The sequence below is a fragment of the Bemisia tabaci genome, chromosome 4 (assembly GCF_918797505.1).
Source record: "Bemisia tabaci chromosome 4, PGI_BMITA_v3".
Taxonomy (NCBI): domain Eukaryota; kingdom Metazoa; phylum Arthropoda; class Insecta; order Hemiptera; family Aleyrodidae; genus Bemisia; species Bemisia tabaci.
The window spans coordinates 61,380,117-61,405,790 of NC_092796.1; the positions used below are offsets into that span (position 1 = coordinate 61,380,117).

General features: G+C 35.1%; 2 protein-coding genes across 2 annotated transcripts; both read left to right on the plus strand.

Moving 5' to 3' along the window:
• The first annotated feature begins 114 nt into the window (after window positions 1-114).
• On the plus strand, window positions 115-11,826 carry Cog4 (conserved oligomeric Golgi complex subunit 4). Its single transcript, XM_019043535.2, has 12 exons — window positions 115-314; window positions 1,568-1,765; window positions 2,519-2,696; window positions 3,275-3,471; window positions 4,205-4,361; window positions 4,799-5,055; window positions 5,625-5,851; window positions 6,533-6,743; window positions 7,720-7,974; window positions 8,487-8,672; window positions 10,682-10,890; window positions 11,505-11,826. Exons 1-12 carry the CDS (start codon window positions 252-254, stop codon window positions 11,548-11,550), a joined length of 2,184 nt encoding a protein of 727 aa, XP_018899080.2. The 5' UTR covers window positions 115-251; the 3' UTR covers window positions 11,551-11,826.
• Window positions 11,827-15,611: 3,785 nt separating this feature from the next.
• LOC140224550 (conserved oligomeric Golgi complex subunit 4-like) lies at window positions 15,612-23,396 on the plus strand. The gene is made up of 8 exons (XM_072300212.1): window positions 15,612-15,780; window positions 16,219-16,475; window positions 17,259-17,485; window positions 18,167-18,377; window positions 19,358-19,612; window positions 20,125-20,310; window positions 22,260-22,468; window positions 23,080-23,396. The coding sequence occupies exons 2-8, from the start codon at window positions 16,239-16,241 to the stop codon at window positions 23,123-23,125; spliced, it is 1,371 nt and encodes a 456-aa protein (XP_072156313.1). The 5' UTR covers window positions 15,612-15,780; window positions 16,219-16,238; the 3' UTR covers window positions 23,126-23,396.
• The last annotated feature ends 2,278 nt before the right edge of the window (window positions 23,397-25,674 follow it).

Consider the following 25,674-nt stretch of genomic DNA (forward strand, 5'->3'; position numbering starts at 1 on the left):
TTTACTTGGACCAGCGAGGTTAGGTTTTCACAGTGCAACGTTGTCGGATGTATTTATAATTAATGAACAATCTGACATCTACGCCATGCCATGTCAACATAAACAAATCGGCTTCCCACCTATTAGGTTAGATTTCTTATCAGAGACTGCTTTGAAACTCTTGAAACAATTTCTTAATGCCAGTTTAATTTTTTCCTCCCATGGTTTTATCCCATATATCGTAATACCCATCAGTTTAAGTTGCGGCTTTCATGGATTTTTTCATTTCTGAGGAAAAAATTCAAGATGAATACGAGGCACTGTGCAAGGAAGAGGTAAGTATATTAGGTTTCTTTCAAGCTAAAATTTTGTGTTTTATCGAAACAATTTTCTTTTTATGATCGAAAACATGTTATAAATAGAATCAGACAAAATTGGATGTAATGAAGTTTAATCTCAAGGGAATTGGATATGTTTACATCCATTTTTGGTTTGAAACGTAAAAAAATCATAGCAGCAATCGCTCTGAAATTATTGGTTGTTGGTATCGCCATTGCCTACAAGAATGGAGAGGCCGTAACTACTCGGTTTCGTGACGTCAAACTAGTAGAGGAATCACCATGTTAACCAATCAGAGCTGCCGTCAATTGGCCAAAGTTGCATGAGCGGCGCGTTTGAATCTTAGTGGGGTAACGATTTTCGGTACTTAGTCGTGTTCAGCCTTTATTTCCTCCATTATCAGACAATTTAATTTATGAACTAGGCTGTTTTCTGATGTGAAATTTTATCTTCTTTCAAAAGGTTCTTATGAATATTTGCATCACATCAACCCCTGAAAAGATATTTAGCACAAAAGGAACATGAGTCATGCGTTCTCCCATAAGAATACATGTTAAATCACAGCGAGTTTCATCTACTAGCGTGACATCACAGAATCGTAGTTACGGACTCTCTATTCTCGTAGGCAATGGTATCGCTTGATGTCGACAGAGGTCAATAATCTTCCAAGCTTTCCACAAATTTCTAGGTCGAGATTGAGCACCTACCAAGTAAAGTGATGTTTTTTTCCCTAAGTATGAGTGAAAATAGGAATGCTAATTTATCAAATCGATCCGAAGATCCACCTCAATTGTTTTTTAGACAAAGCTCTGTATGATTCTACGAAATGGGCAGAGGACAGAATCACAATTTTGCAGAAATGTAATGAGTTTTTATAATCGGATTTTGAGGGCTTTCCAAGTTTTTGCGTGATGTGGAAGATTATCAACCCTTAGATGTCAACACTTCTCTCGTTTCATTCTCTTCATGTTGCTGCTGTTCAGCCCAGGTGAAACTTTGGCAGATCAAGGTGATCAGTTTTTTACCTTTGCCCAAGATATTTTCTCTCTTGAATCAAATTGAAGTATCTCTCTACAGGTCTAGGTGGGAAAGATGAACTTTGAATTAATGTCGAATGAATAGAAGCACTGCATGCATTAACTCTAAGGTTAACTCTATCATGATGCCGTCTGATCATTTGGATCAAATTCCGCGAATCTTAATTCAAAATGGTAAGCATGTGGCTGAAAATAAATTATTTCATCTGCAGGATGAAGTGGACAAACAGTTGGAGAAACTTCTCTCAAAGAAAACAGGATTGGATGGGAAAATACGGGACATTGCAAAAGCCATTCCCAACCTAGACATTGTAAACTCCGATGCAAAGCAGCTTGCTGAAATGGTAGCAGTAACTTCAAAATTAGCAGAAAATGTCAGTGCCAAAGTGCGTCAGCTAGATATTGCACGGGTAAGAACAGCATTCCTTTTTTATTAGATTATTCATTTTTCCTCTAAGTCATCTCGTCCTCCCAGAAGCCATATCAATAGGCACATATTAACTTTGTGCCTTTGTTAATTCTAAGACAGCAGTTGCTATTCAAGTAAAGTTGTTATTTTCAAGGAGGTAATTACCTAAGTGCCGCAAGTGATTTGTCTCCTTTGGGACCTGGGATGTGTAGAATAAAATGAAAACCTTTCTTTTTAAAAGAAAATATTATTGATGTAGATGTTGCAATTTGTTTTGCAACCTATGAATAGCAGTCTAATGGATATTTCCGCAATTTGTTATTAGTCATATTGCATTGTCTGCAACTTTTTGGGTCTGACTATGGTGAGCCTGAGTCAAACAACACGTATCTTTGACAGGATCGCTGCAAATTGTAGCTGATACCTTATTCTTTAAAAAAGATCTGCAGTTTTCATCAGGGTTTTTCTGTGAAACCGCTTCATCCATTTGAAAATATTTACAGAAAATTTCAATGAGATATTTTCCTTAGTTCCCTCTATAAAAAACAAAAAATGATAGGCGATTTTGTGATGGATACAATAGAGGTAAACATTTTTTAAATTAGGCTATTGGTATCGACAGATTTTGTCATTTGCTAATTTCTATAGAATCTAATCTTATCAAGACAATCTCTATTATCACTTTCATTTATTGTATGTCCCCTGCACAGATTATTGATTTTTTTTTTTTTTTTAATTGATTTTGTAACAATAGGGAAGAGTCTCTGAATGCCAGCAAAGAGTTCATGATCTCCTAGACCTACAACTATGCAGTGATGGGGTGCAAGCAGCCTTACGAGCCGAAGACTACGAGAAAGCTGCCGTTCATGTTCATAGATTTCTCTCAATGGACCAGCATTTATTGAAGCAGACTGCAGATGACATGGCACAAGGTCTTAAATCTTTTTTTTTTTTTTTTTTAAGAAGTTTGATCTTACCTTGTTAAAAATCAAGGTAATACCTTTAAAAAACATGAAGAAGTGTCTTCCATAACATCTCGTCTTTCTTATCTTGACTAAATATCTGACAAGATGACACTGTGGGAATTATTTCTAAACGGGACCTTTGAGATAAAAAAATCAACTTTACTTGTGTATGGTAAAATTTTTTGCACCGAATAGGAAAAATCCTCAATTTTATGAAATGAGTTCACTTTTCATTTCAAATTCCTAGTTTCGCAAGATTTTTCAGTTCTTATATGGTTATAAAGTTACACTTGTTGTGCGGTCCGTTTTCTTTGTGAGATTTTGAAGAGAAAACATTTCGTATAATACTTTAATTCAAACCTTGTCTAGACGCTAACTGCCCATGAAAACATGTTTCAGATCAGCAGATCTACATCCTGTATTTTCCATTAGTTTGTCTATGAAGGTTCGTGACTTACCTTTTTTGCTCATCCTTGCGTACCTTATTTTACCCAAGCTGTCAAAGCAAAATTTAATTTGGCTCCTAACTTCAACTTTTTTCACAGATTGCCAAACCGTAGCTAATTCTTTACGTCTACTAAGAGAAGCTGCCTCAAAACTGAGAGACATTGTATCTGAACAATTTCAAGCAGCTGTCTCTGTTAATGACTTGGCCTCCATTGAACGTTTCTTTAAGATCTTTCCTATGCTGGGCATGCATGCATATGGACTAGACAACTTCTCGAAATATCTATGTTCTAAGGTAAGTTACGTATTCCTCAACCCAGGGAAAGTTAAGTCTCAAAGAAGACTGCAGAGAAGAACTGTATCACTTATTAAAGCAAAAAAATTTAACAAATCAAGTTTAAGTGATTTTATACTTTTCTCTGATGTTAAAGAAGAGCAAAGAAAATTTGACAGTGAAAATATAATGCTGCATAGTGAAATCATTGTCCATTCCTTTCCAATTAAACAATTGTACGTTGACCATGCTGATCTTCATGTTACATGTGCTGGGTTCAACATCAATGTTGAAACTGCAAAAGTGTGTGTCGTGATTTTGGACGGTTTTGAGTTTTCTATACCAACAAGCTGTGAGAGGCGTCTTTTGTCTACCATCAAAATATTTTACTCAATTATAATTAATTATTAAGGTCAATATTTAAACATAATAGGTTCAGTCTTTGCCATGGAATGTGGCGAATAATAAATGAAGTGAAAAGATCTGCTCTACTCAGTACTTTTTTAAGGGTTAAATAATGTGTTAATTGGCTCATTGGAATAATACAAGTTCAATGGAGCTTATAAATATCCCTTCATACATTTATATCAAACCAGTCTCTTAATTCCAGTCCTCAGCAGTTGCCACTTTTCATGGTAAGGGCTGTATGCTGTATCATCTTTTGTTTTGTCTGGATTGCAAGTCTTTTGAAGCAATTTTTTGTTTAAATTTATTTTTAACTGATACAAATTTATGTGTTGTTTTGTTTGAATAGATAAAAGATAATAGCAGCACTAAGTTACGAGCAGCATTAAGTGTCAAAGAATCTGAAAAACATTTTTGCATAGTTTTTGCTGACTGTATCACCAGTTTGTTTGAGTATGTTGCCCACACACTTGAAATTCACCAGCCTTTGATTGAGACATATTATGGTAAGTAAGCAAATAATAAGTATATCATCTTTATTATTAAATGCATGTATTGATTCATTTTGTACAGAAGACTTTTGGAGCAAACCAATCAAGCTGTTAGGTACGTAATTCAAGAAAGAAAAACCTACCGATTCTATTATGTCTATACCAATGTTTAATTTTGTTCATAGTATACAAGAAATCCCTAGGCAGATATGCATTATTTTTCTGTTTATTAATTGAAAGAAGAGGACTGAAAAACCGTTTCCTTGTTTGTTTGTTTTTTTTCTTCTTAAGTAAAAGTAACCCTCTCCTTTTCTTAAGCCCTCGTCAATCTATGTACAAACACAAAATGTCAATTTTCAAATACCTCTTTACTCTATTCAAATGTATCCAGCAGTTTTTTCTGGTCCTTTAAAAGCTGATTCATTAATCACATCTGTATTTTTATGTTTAAGGTTTCGGGTATCTAGTGAAAATGATGGCGCACCTACAAGAAGAGTGTGATCGCCAAAGTAAATTAGTTTTAAATGAATTTTCAAGAGTTAGAAATTTAAGTCGTAGAATTCAAACAGTTAAAGAACTTCTAAGAGGAGTGTCAAATCCAAAATTAGACCGCATTGATCCGAAAGATTTAGATGCTCTTCTGAATGAGATCACTGCAATTCATTCTAGGTATCAACTGTATTCTCGATTTGTCAAGCGGAGAATAGTGGTGAGTGTTTGAAAATTTTAAGTCAGTACCATAGCTATCTCTTTTATATTTCATCAAAGAAACCTTGGTGGAGGAAACACCTGTATCAGTCTAATTAGGTTTAACGTTGATCTAGCTCTTGTCACTAGAATGCAGTTCAAAGAAAACTCAGCATATTATTTGCAGTGAGCTTCACCATCGAAGGAATGCACCAAAGGAAGACGTAACTCAAAAGAATTACAACTTTCTAACTCAGCTTTGTAGAAACAAAGCCATAAATAATTGTGAGCTGTAGTTTAGAAGAATAGAGTTTAGAACTCTCAAACAAAATGATTGAATACGTATTTTAATATTTTTTCTTATTTTCAATGAGTATAATAAGTGCTTGGTTTGTAATACTTTACTTAAATATTTTATTCTACAATTGATTTCATGGAGAGTCAATCCTTAGATGTGGCTCATTCATGTAACAAAAGAGAGCAGAAATAGTGTTTGTTTTGTAAGTAAGGCAAAAAGTAATTGTTTTACAGCTCTCAGAATCCCTAGTCTCCATCAGAAAAATAACTTTGGTTAAATTTTCTTTGTTTCAGGCGGATCTAGAGGCAGCTGGCAAAACTGAGGATGAGGCAATAAGTGTACTTAGTGATAATGATCTATGTAAATCCATGCAAGAATTGATAGGCCAATATATTCTACTAGAGCATTATTATATGGAAGAAAGTGTGAGGAAAGCAGTATCCATGGATGTCCTAGATAATGGAGCCATGACATCCAGTATGATTGATGACATATTTTTCATCGTTAGAAAATGTATCAGGTAATAAACCCATTGTAATAAGCAATCTTATGCTCATTTCAGTCTCTATGCAATCTTTCGAAAAAATTACATCTCTCTAAAAGTTTTGTCCATTTATTTAAAAACTTCCTAAAAGTTAAAAATTACAGTCGATCTGTATAGAGTTTTTTAAACACTTTGTCCTCAAAACTTACTTAATAAAGTACATACCTAAAATAGTTTCCTTAAACATGAATTGTAACAATTTTTTTAAGAGTTACTTTTTTAAATCCACAAGTTTTTTCCTAGTATTTTTGATAGTCATTGCTTCTAAAGCATGAGTACTTGTGTACTTGGCCCCGTACTGTGAATTACATACGTTCAACTGATCTAGAATCTGAGGAGGATCTATCTGCCAATTAAGTCCTTTGGGTGAATTAATCGGCTTCTAAATTAAATGTCGGATTCACACACATTATTGAGATCAGGAGAGCTCTAAACGAACACCAACCACAAGACAAATTTTGTGTAAAATTTCATGTAATATTATGCAGCCTTATTCAAAAAAGCACCGGAATATTTAATTCAGTTGTTCGTTCAAGTAACTTAATATTCATTTTCCTTTCTTACTGAGTACATAATTCCAATCAGTATTAATTTTTCTTACAACCAAAGTCTGTTCTGCCTTCTTTTATTATCCTTTTATTTACTGTTCATGTGTAGGCGAGCTGGTTCGAGTTCAAGCATTGATGGAGTGTGTGCTGTAGTGAACTTTGCCGTAACTGTGCTAGAAACTCAGTTGTGTTCAGCAATCAAGCAGGTTTTGAAGCAGGGTTTCCCAAGTGGATACTTAGATTTGACACAAGCTTACACTGTTGTTATGCAAGGAAGATTACAGCAGTCAGACTCAGAGCAGACCAAACTTACTTTTCTGGTATGTAAAGTTTCTTCTTCTCCAGTAATAACAGAGCGACGGCGTAAGTCGGCAATCACATATCTCGTTTGCGGTGACTGAAAATCTCCGCCTCCATGTTATTTTTTTAAAGGAGAACAAATTGACATCATTCCTTGAAGTTTTTGCAGAATTTTCTTTGCTTAGAGAAGAAAAATCACGGCAGTTTTAAAGAATTGCCTTTGAGTAGTTTTCCGATTAAAAAATCAAGTATGACAGGAAGTCTGCGATGTTGCAAACCGAGTTATGTGATTGCTGACATACACCGTCGATAGGTCTACTGTTAAAATGAGGTAAAAATCACATCATCATGGTTCGTTGGGGATTTTTAGGGCTGAATCTGAAAGTATCATTCATTTTTTCCCAGCATATAACAACTTTCCAGGAAATCTAAGTTTTCCCTTAAAAAATTAGGATTTCGGGAGAAAATTCGATATTTTAGAAAATCAGCTCATAAAAAAAAAAAAAAAACAATAATCCTCTTGAGTTGACTCGCTTACTAAACATTGCCAAGACAGCCTTTAAGTAAGAAAATATGACAACCTCAATCTAAGCGCTTCTGCTCAGCTGTTCCAAGTTGTCTACTCTTGAAACCAGACAAGGTGGAAAAAGAATACTGCTTGATTGAGAAGCCTGCCAAAACTGTTATAGTGTGCGATTTGATTCAATCAAACTCTTGACTTTATATGAGCATCAAATTCAAATATTTTGTAACCAATGCCGAATAAAAAAATTAATATTAATATCTTGGTTCGGAAATTAATTTCAGTCATTTTTGCTGTGCAAATTGTGTTTTCTTTGAAATTTTGAAGAGGAAATATGCATCAAAATGCTGAAATTTTTACCTCGTGTCTATTGACTTCTATCTTATCAATAGCTGGTATCTTTTTCCTTTCTATATGAAAAATAACCCTCCAGCTTTAATTTTTTTATCATTATTTTTTCGTTTTTTTTCTAGACGTATTTGAACAACGGTGAACAGAGTACAGAGTATGTGAACACTTTGGTCAAAGGTCTGTGTGAAGAAGTGCAATGCTACACAGAGCAAGAAAGGGCCAAGTTAGATAGCTGTTTAGCAGGCTTAAGTGCAGTGACTGCAAGCCTTGGAGCTGTTGCTGATTATGGAATGCAGCAGTTGCAGGTTTCAGCAATTAAACCTCGAGTCGGACCTTGGGTGGATACGTTCCTAACCATGAATCATCAGTTATCAGAGGTAAGACTGATTTAATCAGTCGCCCGCGTAACACTGACATGCGTTTTTCTTTTTTAAATAGGTACTCCTTAAAAGATGATCTCTCTTGGCTGGACATCAACTCTTCATTAGAATCTGTGAATGGTGGATCAGCCATCACCGAAATTGAAAATTAAAAAAACAAAAGTTTGTGCCAACTAATCATGTCAGTTCAAAATACATTCCTCAGTCAACTTAATGTTGTAATATAATTTATGTGTCGTCGAGCAATTTAATATGTCAAGTTCATTTTCCATTCGTCAATTTTACTAATTTTGAATCTTAAATTTTTTGCAAGTGATGAGAAATAAGAATAATCGGATCCTCCTGATAATCATAACTGATGATGGCTGGATCACTAACCAAAACGTCTAAGTCTTTTCTTTGATATTTTCAGGCTTGTTTTCCACATGTTGAGTTTTTTTCCTTACTTTCAAGTGTTTAGTTAGATTATGTCCTCATCTTGAGTTTTTGTGTTATTTTCTCATTCTCAGGATGAATTTGCGTCTTATGAAGCTAATGAGCCTTTTGTTAGAAATCTGATAATGAATTTAGAAACTCTGTTGTCTGAATTCAAAAATAGGCTACTGCCCAATAACTATGATTCTCTAATCACAATTCTGGCGGTAGAGGTATCGTCTCAAATTGAAAAAGTCATTTTAAAAACAACTTTCAATCGGGTAAGTTGACCTATTATTTTTATTTATATCTAATTTTCATTTTCTTACCTTGGCGTTAAAACTTCTGGTGCGACTTTTTTATTATTAATTTTTTAGCAATTATTTTTCTTTCAAATTACGCACCCATTTTAACCTCGTAATTATTTTGCTACCCTGCTTTTTTGCTTTTACTTCTAGCTTTGACAAGAGCATGTTTTTGTCCAGTCATTACTGTACATAACATACATACATATGAGTCGCTTTTACAGCGCTCTTTGGCGCTTTATGACGCCTAATCGCCACAAAGCTCGGTCTTCCCACAGGTCATCAGGGGATTGATGAAATTTTGTCTTTATTCTAACGGATGGTCGTCAAACATTAAAACATAAAACATACCCATTTATCTTCCGAGGATGAAAGCCAGCTCTATGCGCTCTTATGGCTGGTTGTTCAGGCATCTGCTTCTCTTGTGCTTGTCCTACCGTAGGTACAAATTTTGGCCAGCCTCTCATCTCTCATCCTATCTACAAGCTCAAAGCAATCCCATCTTTTAACGCTGATCCATTAACTACATCCTACACCTCACATCCATTGGGCATGAATGCATTTTTCAACCAGTCCCACATAGTAAATCTGGCTACTTTTCTAAGGTTTCTCCTCCCCATAGCCCAAACCTGTTGCTTGGTATGATGTTTTGCTAAACGGGTTTCACCAACATTTTTTAGAACAGACCACTTTTCTTGTTAATACAAAAACAACTTGAAATGGGACTATTGCCAAAAAAAAAAAAAAAAATTAAAAAATTAAAAAAAAAACTCTGGGATGTTTTGTGCACCCGCATTTTTAACCAGCAAGAAAAAAAGAAAAAAAAAAAAAAACAGCGAGAAATCAAAAAGAAAAACACTCTTTGTTTACTTGTTAAAGTAAGCAAATTATGATATGGGTGTCTGATGGGTTGTACTGTCTTTCTAAAGCAGTCGCATTTGCTTTTCATTGATGTATTTTTTTTTTTTTTTTTTATTTGGTGCAGCTTTTCATCAAACCATTTTGATCAATTGTCCTGTGATTACATAGCTCTTTGATAAGTCAACCTTTCAAATTATTGTAAGTTAAACTGTCATTTGCAGGTCAATCGATAAAGAATTAATGTTCTAAAATAATTAATATGCACCTTGAATAACGATTTATTGAAGCATGTTGCCATTAAATGGAATGACTGAAGATCTTCGAAGTAGTAGTCTCAATATTAAAGGCATCGGTTCAATGTCCGCTTGCTCTCTATCTTCACTCAGAAAAATTATAGCAATCCAATGTTTGATTTTAAATTTACTTAAACATAATTACCCTGGTTCAATTATCATTTGTTCTTTTTTTATTTCAAATGTCAAGTTTATTTTATTATTATTTTTTTTTTGCCAATTTCAAAGTGATGAATGCTAAGAGATAAAATTGTGATCCCTGCCTTTTTCAAATTGTTCCAAATCTTTTAAGGTAAGTGAGTTAATCAGCCAAACCCTGAGTTCTGGTCCCAGTTTTAAGTGAAAGTCATCTACCTTATGAACTATTATTTTTTGAATTTTTCTTTCTGTTATGTTTTCATTTATTTTTCATTAATTTAATTTGTTTTTCATCCATTAATTTTTTTCAAATTTTATTTGTATAGACACATGTGTTCATTCTTTATATTCCCTACGTTTTGAAAAATTGTGAAGAATCACAGGAGTCTTGCAATTTTGGAGCTTTTTACTCTGATTTGTAATTGTACGAACTAGAAATGTTCACTGTTCGGTTCTCAAAAATTTCAAATTTTCCCCCAAAACAGTTTTCCAATCTTTTCAAATGTGGATTAAAAAAATGTCAGTTGCTGATAATTTTCAGTAAAATTATGAGTCTCAATATAAAAAAATCAGATTCATTTTTTGTGTATTTAACTTAGCTGTGTTAGGTATTCAAGGCATTTCAGATTTTTTTACTAATCATATTTAATGTATGTGTTTTGATTGAGTTTTTTTTTCTTTTTTCTTTTTCAGTTGGGTGCTTTAGCTCTTGATAAAGAGATTCGAGCTCTTGTGAGTTACCTCAGCAAAGCAACAACTTGGTCAATCAGAGATAAATTTGCACGATTGACGCAAATTTTAACTGTCCTTAATTTGGAGAAAGTCTCCGAAATTACAGACTACTGGGGCTCCTTATCTTGGCGCCTCACACCAGCAGAAGTTCGGCAATTTATGAGTTTAAGGTAATATTCTTAATAAACCACTATTCATATATCCATTCAACTCTTTGGATTTTACCTCATAGAATTCACTGGGCTTTTCCTCAAGTTTCTACCATTTAACTTTCTCAAAATCTGAACGATAGTTCATTTATCCACCTAGTGGGCGAAGAATAACTGAAATTTGGTCTCTAATTTAACTAATCTTGCAATTTAGTTTCTACATATCAAAACATCGTTTTTAATGTAAAAATGACCTTTTGGTTTTTAAGTGCATAGTTATCTTTACACAATTAAGAATTTCCGGAATCTTACTTTGATGAATTTTATTTATGAATGGAAACTGCTAAGAAAACGGAACACAACAATATCATTTGTTTCTGAAATGGAATATGATTGGAAACGTTATGGCAGAATTATTCAATCTGCTGAAATGCCTGTCTCAATTTGAGAAATGCTGCTTTATGACATCAAAAAGCTATCTATTTTTTTGCACTTTTTAATTTACTGTTCTTCAATTTCTCACTGCAAAAAAAAATTGTAAGAAATATAGTGAATGCAGCTCATCTAGATCATTCAAATGATGCAATGTTTCCATTAACATGTACGGAATGAAATATTTTTCCATCTGTTTTCAGGATTGAATTTAAATCAGATGAAATCAAAAGGCTAAAACTTCAGTGATCAACTACACTTCTTTGTTTCCTGCCACGATAAGTGCCCTCCTCCAGAAACCGGTGGTTTGATGTAAGTATTTCAAAAATATACTGAAGTCCTAATTTTGTACCTCTGCTGATTTATTGTATCAGTTGAACTTGAATGAGTCATTTGCAAGTAGCTATAAAAATACGTAGGTATTATTTTTGGTATTCATTTAGATGACATAAGTGAAAAAAGTCATCAAAATATTTTTTATGTATTTGCAATACAACTTTAATAAATTGATTTCTTAAAATTGTTCGCTGTGTTTAATTCTAATTGTTGCCCCCCCCTCTCCTTTTTTTTTTTCTTTTTCTTTTTTTTTCTTTTTTAAAACATCCACATAATAACATCATATTACGTTGAAAAGTATCCTCCAATGTTGAAGCTTCTTTTTCAGCTCAATGTGGGAAGTAATTAGAAATGTAAATTAAGTGGTTTCTTCTTTTGGCAATTATCTCAGTTTGGTCTCAGTTTGGTGCACGTTTAAAACGATATTTTTGGAGGGCGCTGATGATGTAGCCAGGCGGGGGAAATGGCGCTTGCTGATTGGCTGAACTCATATTTAGGTATCGCCTTGCTGTGTCAACTTAACTGTCGTCATTTAATTGGTCGGATTTTGATTATCTTTTCCTCCCCTTAGAAATGATTTTTGTCAGCCTTTCAACGAACTTTTTGGTATTTTCACGCGAAACTTTCGCAATCGGTATGCTTAGAGCAACGGAGATGGATTTCTGGAGGAAGTCGGCCGGAATTTCTAGGAGAGATCGGGTCCGTAATGATAGAGTATGGAAGTCGAAAATTACATCTAATTCGACGTCATGACTTAGCAGCTTGCTGGTATGGTCATGTTAACAGGATGACGGAAGAGGGGTTGCCGATGAAGATGCTTGATTGGCCTCCTCCTGGGAGGAGACGAATGGGGCGCCTAGTGACAGGGTGGCGACTCGGGGTTTCAGAGGAAATGGGGGAGCACCAAACTCCCTGACCGGGTGCGGGAGGACCGTGTACTCTGTGGCGGTTAAGGGCCGTTCAAGTATTACGTAACGCACCTAGGAGGGGACGTCGGAGTTGAGCCAGCGTTACGGTGCGTTACAAGGAGAGAGGGGGGACAAAAAACTTTGAAAAAATTGAAAATCCCCAACTTCCCGAATGAATCGTTTCGGAAAATTGGGGGGAGGGGTCAAGCCAGCGTTACGTTATTCAAAAAGGGGTGCAGGGCTGCGTTACCGGTGTGTGTTTCAAAGGGGAAGGCCCAGATAAGACATAATATTTTTACAATATTGGGCAAATATTGTCAGTACTGTCGCAATATTTACACAATACTGACAATATTTTGATAATATTATAATCAAAATTATTTTTTTAGAAAATATTTAAAAAATCATCATTTAGTATTTTTAAAAATAATATGTTTACCCAAAACATCATAAAAATATTTTCAAAATATTTGTATTTCAATACTGTAAAAATTTATATCGTGAGAGTATTTTTAAAATATCAGTACATATAATATTTATATTCAAAATATTTATTATATATTTTAAAAACATTTTAAAAGACAGTAATGCATTGGTAAGTATTTTCAAAATATTTTTGAAAATATTTTAAACAATAATACTGCTATTCAAAATATTTTTAAAATATTTTCGATATCCTAATCGGTATAAGTCATCATACTAAATGCCTGCCCATAACGAAGAGTATTAAACATAATAAGGCTTAGATTTAAGACGTAGCTCAAACGTGTTCTTTGTGAACAATTATCCATTATTTTCAACCTTATTATTCATAAAGGTTATTGCAGTTGTTGTCAAATTTAATATAATATAATATAATATATATTTTTTGCCTCCCAAGAAATTGTTGAATTTCCACCTCCTTGAGGTCATTTTCAATGTATTTGCGCGTGATCTCAGTTTATTTCTTTTTTTGTTTCGTTTGTAGTTCATGTACTGTTGTGAATATTATCATTGAATGAGAATGTTATCATTCATTCACATCTGGTTGTTTATTTTTTATTTTTCAAATTTCAAATGAAACATTTAAATTCAACTGAAGAAGAAATTCTTGATCTCGTGTGCTTATTCGTCTCCTGTAGAACTTGCACTTAGTAGCTGTGCAGCTGTGAGATTATGGCAATCGCACCTGCATAGTCTTTATGAGGAAGACATCAAACTGCAATCAAATGCAAAATGCATCTCAGAATGTCGATGAAAAATTTAAAGAGAAAAAAATGAATAAAATAATAGAATGGTGGAAATAATAGAATAACAGAGACAAAAGAAGAGAAATAAAATGAAGTAAATCAAATTAATGATAAAATGAAGTCAAAGACTAAACTGAAGATGAAGTAAAAAAACTGAGATGAAGAAAAAAATAAAGTATAAGGGAAAAAACTAAATGAGGTTAAAGAATAGAATGAATTTAAAGAATTAACTGAAGTCAAAAAAATTATGATGAAGTATTAAAATAAATTACAGTAAAACAAAACAAAGTAAAGGAATAAGAAGTAAATAATTAAAGAAAAAAAAATGAAGTGCTTGAAAAAAAAAAAAAAAATAGAGTGAAGAAAAAAATAGAGTCAGCAAGGAAATAAAACAAAGTAAAACGATAAAATAAATTTAAAAAATATAGTAAAGTAAAAAGTAAAATAAATACACGGACAAATCCAGGCAGATGGAAAATATCCTAGTTGCCCGTCCAACTCGACGTTAAATACCGGTTTTAAGTCACTAAAATACATCGTCTAGTGAAGCTCAATCGGTAGGGTCGTCGGTTAGTGTTAGGTAGGTCCCGGGTTCAATCCCCAAGGTGGATGAAATATTTCTAATCTGCAAAATCGATTCAATAACATCCCAGTGGTTTCATTATTTTTATTTTTCATGGTTTCTAAAATTATTTCCACAATTAACCCTTTTTCCACCATCCCCTAGCTGCGAACCCCTAAATTGATTCAATATTGGTGTAGTATTGTCTCAATATTGATATCCAAATACTTTCCCTTTGAAGTACTGGCACAGTATTCTCAGCCAAAGTATTGGCACAGTATTTATGCCAAAAGGAAAGATGGTGTACGATTTTAACATTGGCTCAATATTTAACCAATATTGGCCCAATGTTTGCATAAATACCAAAACAATATTGTTTAAATATTGGCTAAATATTCCTGTCTTATCTGGGGGGGGGGGGGGGGCAAAATATCGGGAAAACTGCGTTACGTACTATTTGAACGGGTCCTCAGGCGTCGCAGAGCGCCAAAGAGCGCTACGAAAGCGACTCTTAAGTATGTACGAAACTTTTCGTATGCTATAGCGTAGAATCCCGCAAAAATTCCTTGGCACCGACCGACATGATGGAATCTTGGAGTGGCTCCGAGTTGAAAGACGGCGGCGCGGCAACTCCGGTTATGATAGAGAGTTTTATTTGGCCCTTGAGAAATGACGGGGTTCGGGGGGGGGGGGGGAGGGGGGCGAGGAAAAATTGGTGGTCCAAGTTTTCTTGGGTTGGCGAACAGGTGGGAAATTTCCCAGAGCACAAATGGACATAATGATTCACGACTTGAAGCTCCACTCGGATCTCGTGTTAACATTTGACCAAGGCACGAAGGGGGGGGGGCGAGGGGGGGCGCCGCCCCGCGCTCAACCCAACAGCCCTTCTCTTGTGGCATAAGCTCGGCGAGCTGCCTTTCTCAGCGTCCGGTCGTCTCTCCATCAATCATCGCGGTCACGGAGATGTAATTCTCATCCTCTCTTCCGCCCTACTCATCTCTAGCCTTTAAATATATGCTCGCGTCCACTCGTCGTTTAATGAGCAAACTCATCATAAGATAAGTAACGCACAAAAACTTCAAGGCCGTTTCCAGACTAAATTTTTACTCAATGAAAACAACATATATACGGTGTAAGTCCGCAACCAAGTGTCTCGCTTTGCGACGTCGCAGACTTCCTGTCATACTTTATTTTCAAACGGAAAACTTCTCATCGGCAATTATTTAAAACTGCCGTAATTTTTTATTTTTAACTGATACAAATTTATGTGTTGTTTTGTTTGAATAGATAAAAGATAATAGCAGCACTAAGTTACGAGCAGCATTAAGTGTCAAAGAATCTGAAAAACATTTTTGCATAGTTTTTGCTGACTGTATCACCAGTTTGTTTGAGTATGTTGCCCACACACTTGAAATTCACCAGCCTTTGATTGAGACATATTATGGTAAGTAAGCAAATAATAAGTATATCATCTTTATTATCAAATGCATGTATTGATTCATTTTGTACAGAAGACTTTTGGAGCAAACCAATCAAGCTGTTAGGTACGTAATTCAAGAAAGAAAAACCTACCGATTCTATTATGTCTATACCAATGTTTAATTTTGTTCATAGTATACAAGAAATCCCTAGGCAGATATGCATTATTTTTCTGTTTATTAATTGAAAGAAGAGGACTGAAAAACCGTTTCCTTGTTTGTTTGTTTTTTTTTCTTCTTAAGTAAAAGTAACCCTCTCCTTTTCTTAAGCCCTCGTCAATCTATGTACAAACACAAAATGTTAATTTTCAAATACCTCTTTACTCTATTCAAATGTATCCAGCAGTTTTTTCTGGTCCTTTAAAAGCTGATTCATTAATCACATCTGTATTTTTATGTTTAAGGTTTCGGGTATCTAGTGAAAATGATGGCGCACCTACAAGAAGAGTGTGATCGCCAAAGTAAATTAGTTTTAAATGAATTTTCAAGAGTTAGAAATTTAAGTCGTAGAATTCAAACAGTTAAAGAACTTCTAAGAGGAGTGTCAAATCCAAAATTAGACCGCATTGATCCGAAAGATTTAGATGCTCTTCTGAATGAGATCACTGCAATTCATTCTAGGTATCAACTGTATTCTCGATTTGTCAAGCGAAGAATAGTGGTGAGTGTTTGAAAATTTCAGTCAGTACCATAGCTATCTCATTTATATTTCATCAAAGAAACCTTAGTGGAGGAAACACCTGTATCAGTCTAATTAGGTTTAACGTTGATCTAGCTTTTGTCACTAGAATTTGTCGGCCTCCTATGGTGTAGTGGTTGTAGCGCTTGCTCTATGATCGGGAGGTCGGGTTCGATTCCCGGCCAGGCGACCCGAGTTTGATGGTCAAACAATGGTTGCCTGGGACTGGTTCAGTAGGGACGGAGGGGAGATGGGACTTAAAAAGCGTGGATTAGCCCTTGTGGGCTATTTGAAGTAGTAAAAAAAAAAAAAAAAAAAAAAAAGATTTCAGTTCAAAGAAAACTCAACATATTATTTGCAGTGAGCTTCACCATCGAAGGAATGCACCAAAGGAAGACGTAACTCAAAAGAATTACAACTTTCTAACTCAGCTTTGTGGAAACAAAGCCATAAATAATTGTGAGCTGTAGTTTAGAAGAATAGAGTTTAAAACTCTCAAACAAAATGATTGAATACGTATTTTAATATTTTCTCTTATTTTCAACGAGTATAATAAGTGCTTGGTTTGTAATACTTTACTTAAATATTTTATCCTACAATTGATTTCATGGAGAGTCAATCCTTAGATGTGGCTCATTCATGTAACACAAGAGAGCAGAAATAGTGTTTGTTTTGTAAGTAAGGCAAAAAGTAATTGTTTTACAGCTCTCAGAATCCCTAGTCTCCATCAGAAAAATAACTTTGGTTAAATTTTCTTTGTTTCAGGCGGATCTAGAGGCAGCTGGCAAAACTGAGGATGAGGCAATAAGTGTACTTAGTGATAATGATCTATGTAAATCCATGCAAGAATTGATAGGCCAATATATTCTACTAGAGCATTATTATATGGAAGAAAGTGTGAGGAAAGCAGTATCCATGGATGTCCTAGATAATGGAGCCATGACTTCCAGTATGATTGATGACATATTTTTCATCGTTAGAAAATGTATCAGGTAATAAACCCATTGCAATAAGCAATCTTATGCTCATTTCAGTCTCTATGCAATCTTTCGAAAAAATTACATCTTTCTAAAAGTTTTGTCCATTTATTTAAAAACTTCCTAAAAGTTAAAAATTACAGTCGATCCGTATAGAGTTTTTTAAGCACTTTGTCCTCAAAACTTACTTAATAAAGTACATACCTAAAATAGTTTCCTTAAACATGAATTGTAACAATTTTTTTAAGAGTTACTTTTTTAAATCCACAAGTTTTTTCCTAGTATTTTTGATAGTCGTTGCTGCTAAAGCATGAGTACTTGTGTACTTGGCCCCGTTCTGTGAATTACATACGTTCAACTGATCTAGAATCTGAGGAGGATCTATCTGCCAATTAAGTCCTTTGGGTGAATTAATTGGCTCCTAAATTAAATGTCGGATTCACACACATTATTGAGATCAGGAGAGCTCTAAACGAACACCAACCACAAGACAAATTTTTTGTAAAATGTCATGTAATAATATGCAGCCTTATTCAAAAAAGCACCGGAATATTTAATTCAGTTGTTTGTTCAAGTAACTTAATATTCATTTTCCTTTCTTACTGAGTACATAATTCCAATCAGGATTAATTTTTCTTACAACCAAAGTCTGTTCTGCCTTCTTTTATTATCCTTTTATTTACTGTTCATGTGTAGGCGAGCTGGTTCGAGTTCAAGCATTGATGGAGTGTGTGCTGTAGTGAACTTTGCCGTAACTGTGCTAGAAACTCAGTTGTGTTCAGCAATCAAGCAGGTTTTGAAGCAGGGTTTCCCAAGTGGATACTTAGATTTGACACAAGCTTACACTGTTGTTATGCAAGGAAGATTACAGCAGTCAGACTCAGAGCAGACCAAACTTACTTTTCTGGTATGTAAAGTTTCTTCTTCTTCAGTAATAACAGAGCGACGGCGTAAGTCGGCAATCACATATCTCGTTTGCGGTGACTGAAAATCTCCGCCTCCATGTTATTTTTTTAAAAGAGAACAAATTGACATCATTCCTTGAAGTTTTTGCAGAATTTTCTTTGCACAGAGAAGAAAAATCACGGCAGTTTTTAAGAATTGCCTTTGAGTAGTTTTCCGATTAAAAAATCAAGTATGACAGGAAGTCTGCGATGTTGCAAACCAAGTTATGTGATTGCTGACATACACCGTCGATAGGTCTACTGTCAAAATGAGGTAAAAATCACATCATCATGGTTCGTTGGGGATTTTTAGGGCTGAATCTGAAAGTATCATTCATTTTTTCCCAGCATATAACAACTTTCCAGGAAATCTAAGTTTTCCCTTAAAAAATTAGGATTTCGGGAGAAAATTCGATATTTTAGAAAATCAGCTCATAAAAAAAAAAAAAAAAACAATAATCCTCTTGAGTTGACTCGCTTACTAAACATTGCCAAGATAGCCTTTAAGTAAGAAAATATGACAACCTCAATCTAAGCGCTTCTGCTCAGCTGTTCCAAGTTGTCCTTTCTTGAAACCAGACAAGGTGGAAAAAGAATACGGCTTGATTGAGAAGCCTGCCAAAACTGTTATAGTGTGCGATTTGATTCAATCAAACTCTTGACTTTATATGAGCAGCAAATTCAAATATTTTGTAACCAATGCCGAATAAAAAAATTAATATTAAGTAATATCTTGGTTCGAAATTAATTTCAGTCATTTTTGCTGTGCAAATCGTGTTTTCTTTGATATTTTGAAGAGGAAATATGCATCAAAATGCTAAAATTTTTACCTCGAGTCTATTGACTTCTATCTTATCAATAGCTGGTATCTTTTTCCTTTCTATTTGAAAAATAACCCTCCAGCTTTTATTTTTTTATCATTATTTTTTCGTTTTTTTTCTAGACGTATTTGAACAACGGTGAACAGAGTACAGAGTATGTGAACACTTTAGTCAAAGGTCTGTGTGAAGAAGTGCAATGCTACACAGAGCAAGAAAGGGCCAAGTTAGATAGCTGTTTAGCAGGCTTAAGTGCAGTGACTGCAAGCCTTGGAGCTGTTGCTGATTATGGAATGCAGCAGTTGCAGGTTTCAGCAATTAAACCTCGAGTCGGACCTTGGGTGGATACGTTCCTAACCATGAATCATCAGTTATCAGAGGTAAGACTGATTTAATCAGTCGCCCGCGTAACACTGACATGCGTTTTTCTTTTTTAAATAGGTACTCCTTAAAAGATGATCTCTCTTGGCTGGACATCAACTCTTCATTAGAATCTGTGAATGGTGGATCAGCCATCACCGAAATTGAAAATTAAAAAAACAAAAGTTTGTGCCAACTAATCATGTCAGTTCAAAATACATTCCTCAGTCAACATAATGTTGTAATATAATTTATGTGTCGTCGAGCAATATAATACGTAAAGTTCATTTTCCATTTGTCAATTTTACTAATTTTGAGTCTTAAATTTTTTGCAAGTGATGAGAAATAAGAATAATCGGATCCTCCTGATAATCATAACTGATGATGGCTGGATCACTAACCAAAACGTCTCAGTCTTTTCTTTGATATTTTCAGGCTTGTTTTCCACATGTTGAGTTTTTTTCCTTACTTTCAAGTGTTTAGTTAAATTATGTCCTCATCTTGAGTTTCTGTGTTATTTTCTCATTCTCAGGATGAATTTGCGTCTTATGAAGCTAATGAGCCTTTTGTTAGAAATCTGATAATGAATTTAGAAACTCTGTTGTCTGAATTCAAAAATAGGCTACTGCCCAATAACTATGATTCTTTAATCACAATTCTGGCGGTAGAGGTATCGTCTCAAATTGAAAAAGTCATTTTAAAAACAACTTTCAATCGGGTAAGTTGACCTATTATTTTTATTTATATCTAATTTTCATTTTCTTACCTTGGCGTTAAAACTTCTGGTGCGACTTTTTTATTATTAATTTTTTAGCAATTATTTTCTTTCAAATTACGCACCCATTTTAACCTCGTAATTATTTTGCTACCCTGCTTTTTTGCTTTTACTTCTAGCTTTGACAAGAGCATGTTTTTGTCCAGTCATTACTGTACATAACATGCACATATGTATTAATTTTAAAGCATAAAATTGATGAAATTTTGTCTTTATTCTAACGGATGGTTGTCAAACATTAAAACATAAAACATACCCATTTATCTTCCGAGGATGAAAGCCAGCTCTATGCGCTCTTATGGCTGGTTGTTCAGGCATCTGCTTCTCTTGTGCTTGTCCTACCTTACAAATGGCCAGCCTCTCATCTCTCATCCTATCTACAAGCTCAAAGCAATCCCATCTTTTAACACTGATCCATTAACTACATCCTACACCTCACATCCATTGGGCATGAATGCATTTTTTAACCGGTCCCACATAGTAAATCTGGCTACTTTTCTAAGGTTTCTCCTCCCCATAGCCCAAACCTGTTGCTTGGTATGATGTTTTGCTAAACGGGTTTCACCAACATTTTTTATAACAGACCACTTTTCTTGTTAATACAAAAACAACTTGAAATGGGACTATTGCCCAAAAAAAAAAAAATTAAAAAATTAAAAAAAAATCTGGGATGTTTTGTGCACCCGCATTTTTAACCAGCAAAAAAAAAGAAAGAAAAAAAAACAGCGAGAAAAAAAAAAAAAAAAAAAAAAAAAAAAAAAAAAAAACACTCTTTGTTTACTTGTTAAAGTAAGCAAATTATGATATGGGTGCCTGATGGGTTGTACTGTCTTTCTAAAGCAGTCGCATTTGCTTTTCATTGATGTATTTTTTTTTTTTTTTTTATTTGGTGCAGCTTTTCATCAAACCATTTTGATCAATTGTCCTGTGATTACATAGCTCTTTGATAAGTCAACCTTTCAAATTATTGTAAGTTAAACTGTCATTTGCAGGTCAATCGATAAAGAATTAATGTTCTAAAATAATTAATATGCACCTTGAATAACGATTTATTGAAGCATGTTGCCATTAAATGGAATGACTGAAGATCTTCGAAGTAGTAGTCTCAATATTAAAGGCATCGGTTCAATGTCCGCTTGCTCTCTATCCTCACTCAGAAAAATTATAGCAATCCAATGTTTGATTTTAAATTTACTTAAACATAATTACCCTGGTTCAATTTTCATTTGTTTTTTTTTTTTTTTATTTCAAATGTCAAGTTTATTTTATTTTTTTTTTTTTTTTTGCCAATTTCAAAGTGATGAATGCTAAGAGATAAAATTGTGATCCTTGCCTTTTTCAAATTGTTCCAAATCTTTTAAGGTAAGTGAGTTAATCAGCCAAACCCTGAGTTCTGGTCCCAGTTTTAAGTGAAAGTCATCTACCTTATGAACTATTATGTATTTACTGAATTTTTCTTTCTGTTATGTTTTCATTTATTTTTCATTAATTTAATTTGTTTTTCATCCATTAATTTTTTTCAAATTTTATTTGTATAGACACATGTGTTCATTCTTTATATTCCCTACGTTTTGAAAAATTGTGAAGAATCACAGGAGTCTTGCAATTTTGGAGCTTTTTACTCTGATTTGTAATTGTACGAACTAGAAATGTTCACTGTTCGGTTCTCAAAAATTTCAAATTTTCCCCCAAAACAGTTTTCTTATCTTTTCAAATGTGGATTAAAAAAATGTCAGTTGCTGATAATTTTCAGTAAAATTATGAGTCTCAATATAAAAAAATCAGATTCATTTTTTGTGTATTTAACTTAGCTGTGTTAGGTATTCAAGGCATTATTAATCATATTTAATGTATGTGTTTTGATTGAGTTTTTTTTCTTTTTTCTTTTTCAGTTGGGTGCTTTAGCTCTTGATAAAGAGATTCGAGCTCTTGTGAGTTACCTCAGCAAAGCAACAACTTGGTCAATCAGAGATAAATTTGCACGATTGACGCAAATTTTAACTGTCCTTAATTTGGAGAAAGTCTCCGAAATTACAGACTACTGGGGCTCCTTATCTTGGCGCCTCACACCAGCAGAAGTTCGGCAATTTATGAGTTTAAGGTAATATTCTTAATAAACCACTATTCATATATCCATTCAACTCTTTGGATTTTACCTCATAGAATTCACTGGGCTTTTCCTCAAGTTTCTACCATTTAACTTTCTCAAAATCTGAACGATAGTTCATTTATCCACCTAGTGGGCGAAGAATAACTGAAATTTGGTCTCTAATTTAACTAATCTTGCAATTTAGTTTCTACATATTAAAACATCGTTTTTAATGTAAAAATGACCTTTCGGTTTTTAAGTGCATAGTTATCTTTACACAATTAAGAATTTCCGGAATCTTACTTTGATGAATTTTATTTATGAATGGAAACTGCTAAGAAAACGGAACACAACAATATTCTTTGTTTCTGAAATGGAATATAATTGGAAAAGTTATGGCAGAATTATTCAATCTGCTGAAATGCCTGACTCAATTTGAGAAATGCTGCTGTATGACATCAAAAAGCTACATATTTTTTTTACTTTTTAATTTACTGTTCTTCAATTTCTCACTGCAAAAAAAATTGTAAGAAATATAGTGAATGCAGCTCATCTAGATCATTCAAATGATGCAATGTTTCCATTACATGTACGGAATGAAATATTTTTCCATCTGTTTTCAGGATTGAATTTAAATCAGATGAAATCAAAAGGCTAAAACTTCAGTGATCAACTACACTTCTTTGTTTCCTGCCACGATAGGTGCTCTCCTCCAGAAACCGGTGGTTTGATGTAAGTATTTCAAAAATATACTAAAGTCCTAATTTTGTACCTCTGCTGATTTATTGTATCAGTTGAACTTGAATGAGTCATTCGCAAGTAGCTATAAAAATATGTAGGTATTATTTTTGGTATTCATTTAGATGACATGAGTGAAAAAAGTCATCAAAATATTTTTTATGTATTTGCAATACAACTTTAATAAATTGATTTCTTAAAATTTTTCGCTTTATTAATTCTAATTGTTATTCCCCCTCTCCCTCTTTTTTTTTTTCTTTTTCTACATCCACATAATAACATCATATTACGTTGAAAAGTATCCTCCAATGTTGAAGCTTCTTTTTCAGCTCAATGTGGGAAGTAATTAGAAATGTAAATTAAGTGATTTCTTCTTTTGGCAATTATCTCAGTTTGGTCTCAGTTTGGTGCACGTTTAAAACGATATTTTTGGAGGGCGCTGATGATGTAGCCAGGCGGGGGAAATGGCACTTGCTGATTGGCTGAACTCATATTTAGGTATCGCCTTGCTGCGTCAACTTAACTGTCGTCATTTAATTGGTCGGATTTTGATTATCTTTTCCTCCCCTTAGAAATGATTTTTTTCAGCCTTTCAACGAACTTTTTGGTATTTTCACGCGAAACTTTCGCAATCGGTATGCTTAGAGCAACGGAGATGGATTTCTGGAGGAAGTCGGCTGGAATTTCTAGGAGAGATCGGGTCCGTAATGATTGAGTATTGAAGTCGAAAATTACATCTAATTCGACGTCATGACTTAGCAGCTTGCTGGTATAGTCATGTTAACAGGATGACGGAAGAGGGGTTGCCGATGAAGATGTTTGATTGGCCTCCTCCCGGGAGGAGACGAATGGGGCGCCTAGTGACAGGGTGGCGACTCGGGGTTTCAGAGGAAATGGGGGAGCACCAAACTCCCTGACCGGGTGTGGGAGGACCGTGTACTCTGTGGCGGTTAAGGGCCGTTCAAGTATTACGTAACGCACCTAGGAGGGGACGTGGGAGTTGATCCAGCGTTACGGTGCGTCACAAGGAGAGAGGGGGGACAAAAAAATTTGAAAAAATTGAAAATCCCCAACTTCCCGAATGAATCGTCTCGGAAAATTGGGGGGAGGGGTCAAGCCAGCGTTACGTTATTCAAAAAGGGGTGCAGGGCTCCGTTACCGGTGTGTGTTTCAAAGGGGAAGGGGGGGGCAAAATATCGGGAAAACTGCGTTACGTACTATTTGAACGGGTCCTCAGGCGTCGCAGAGCGCCAAAGAGCGCTACGAAAGCGACTCTTAAGTATGTGCGAAACTTTTCGTATGCTGTAGCGTAGAATAGGGTGTAGCGAAAAAAACTTTTTTTCGCGCATGACATTCGCTACCCCTGGAAAGTATGTGGTTGGTGCATAAAAGAGCCCACAAAAAATTTATAAACGAATTGTTCGAGAACACCGATTTGCTGAAAATAATAGGATTTTACTACGGTATTTTAAGATAAGTTCCCTTATTTTAATCAGCGAGAGGACATTTTAATGCTGAAATTACTTGTCATATAGTGTTGAATCTACCTGAAACTGTTTAAATTTATCCCCCAAGCCCCCCGGAACAACCCCCGAGAAATGTGTTGCGGGTTGCGTTTTTAGCGGTTTTCGCCTAAAATCCAAAACTTTGACACAAAAGTGGCAGTGGTTACGGTCATCGTAGGTCGCTGAAATTTTTTGTGGGCTCTTTTATGCACGAACCACATACTTTCCAGGGGTAGCGAATGTCATGCGCGAAAAAAAGTTTTTTTCGCTACACCCTAGCGTAGAATCCCGCAAAAATTCCTTGCACCGACCGACATGATGGAATCTTGGAGTGGCTCCGAGTTGAAAGACGGCGGCGCGGCAACTCCGGTTATGATAGAGAGTTTTATTTGGCCCTTGAGAAATGACGGGGTCGGGGGGGGGGGGGGGGGCGAGGAAAAATTGGTGGTCCAAGTTTTCTTGGGTTGGCGAACAGGTGGGAAATTTCCCAGAGCACAAATGGACATAATGATTCACGACTTGAAGCTCCACTCGGATCTCGTGTTAACATTTGACCAAGGCACGAAGGGGGGCGAAGGGGGGGGGCGCCCCGCGCTCAACCCAACAGCCCTTCTCTTGTGGCATGAGCTCGGCGAGCTGCCTTTCTCAGCGTCCGGTCGTCTCTCCATCAATCATCGCGGTCACGGAGATGTAATTCTCATCCTCTCTTCCGCCCTACTCATCTCCAGCCTTTAAATATATGCTCGCGTCCACTCGTCGTTTAATGAGCAAACTCATCATAAGATAAGTAACGCACAAAAACTTCAAGGCCGTTTCCAGACTAAATTTTTACTCCATGAAAACAACCTATAGACGGTGTAAGTCCGCAACCAAGTATCTCGCTTTGCGATGTCGCAGACCTCCTGTCATACTTTATTTTCAAACGGAAAACTTCTCATCGGCAATTATTTAAAACTGCCGTAATTTTAGCGGCTC

Coding starts and splice junctions, on each gene's coding strand:
- LOC140224550 (XM_072300212.1), top strand. CDS start 16,239: ATGATGGCGCACCTACAAGAAGAGTGTGATCGCCAAAGTAAATTAGTT. Junction 19,613..20,124: donor TGAATCATCAGTTATCAGAG/GTAAGACTGATT, acceptor TCTCATTCTCAG/GATGAATTTGCGTCTTATGA. Junction 22,469..23,079: donor CGGCAATTTATGAGTTTAAG/GTAATATTCTTA, acceptor ATCTGTTTTCAG/GATTGAATTTAAATCAGATG.
- Cog4 (XM_019043535.2), top strand. CDS start 252: ATGGATTTTTTCATTTCTGAGGAAAAAATTCAAGATGAATACGAGGCA. Junction 315..1,567: donor AGGCACTGTGCAAGGAAGAG/GTAAGTATATTA, acceptor TTTCATCTGCAG/GATGAAGTGGACAAACAGTT. Junction 2,697..3,274: donor TGCAGATGACATGGCACAAG/GTCTTAAATCTT, acceptor CTTTTTTCACAG/ATTGCCAAACCGTAGCTAAT.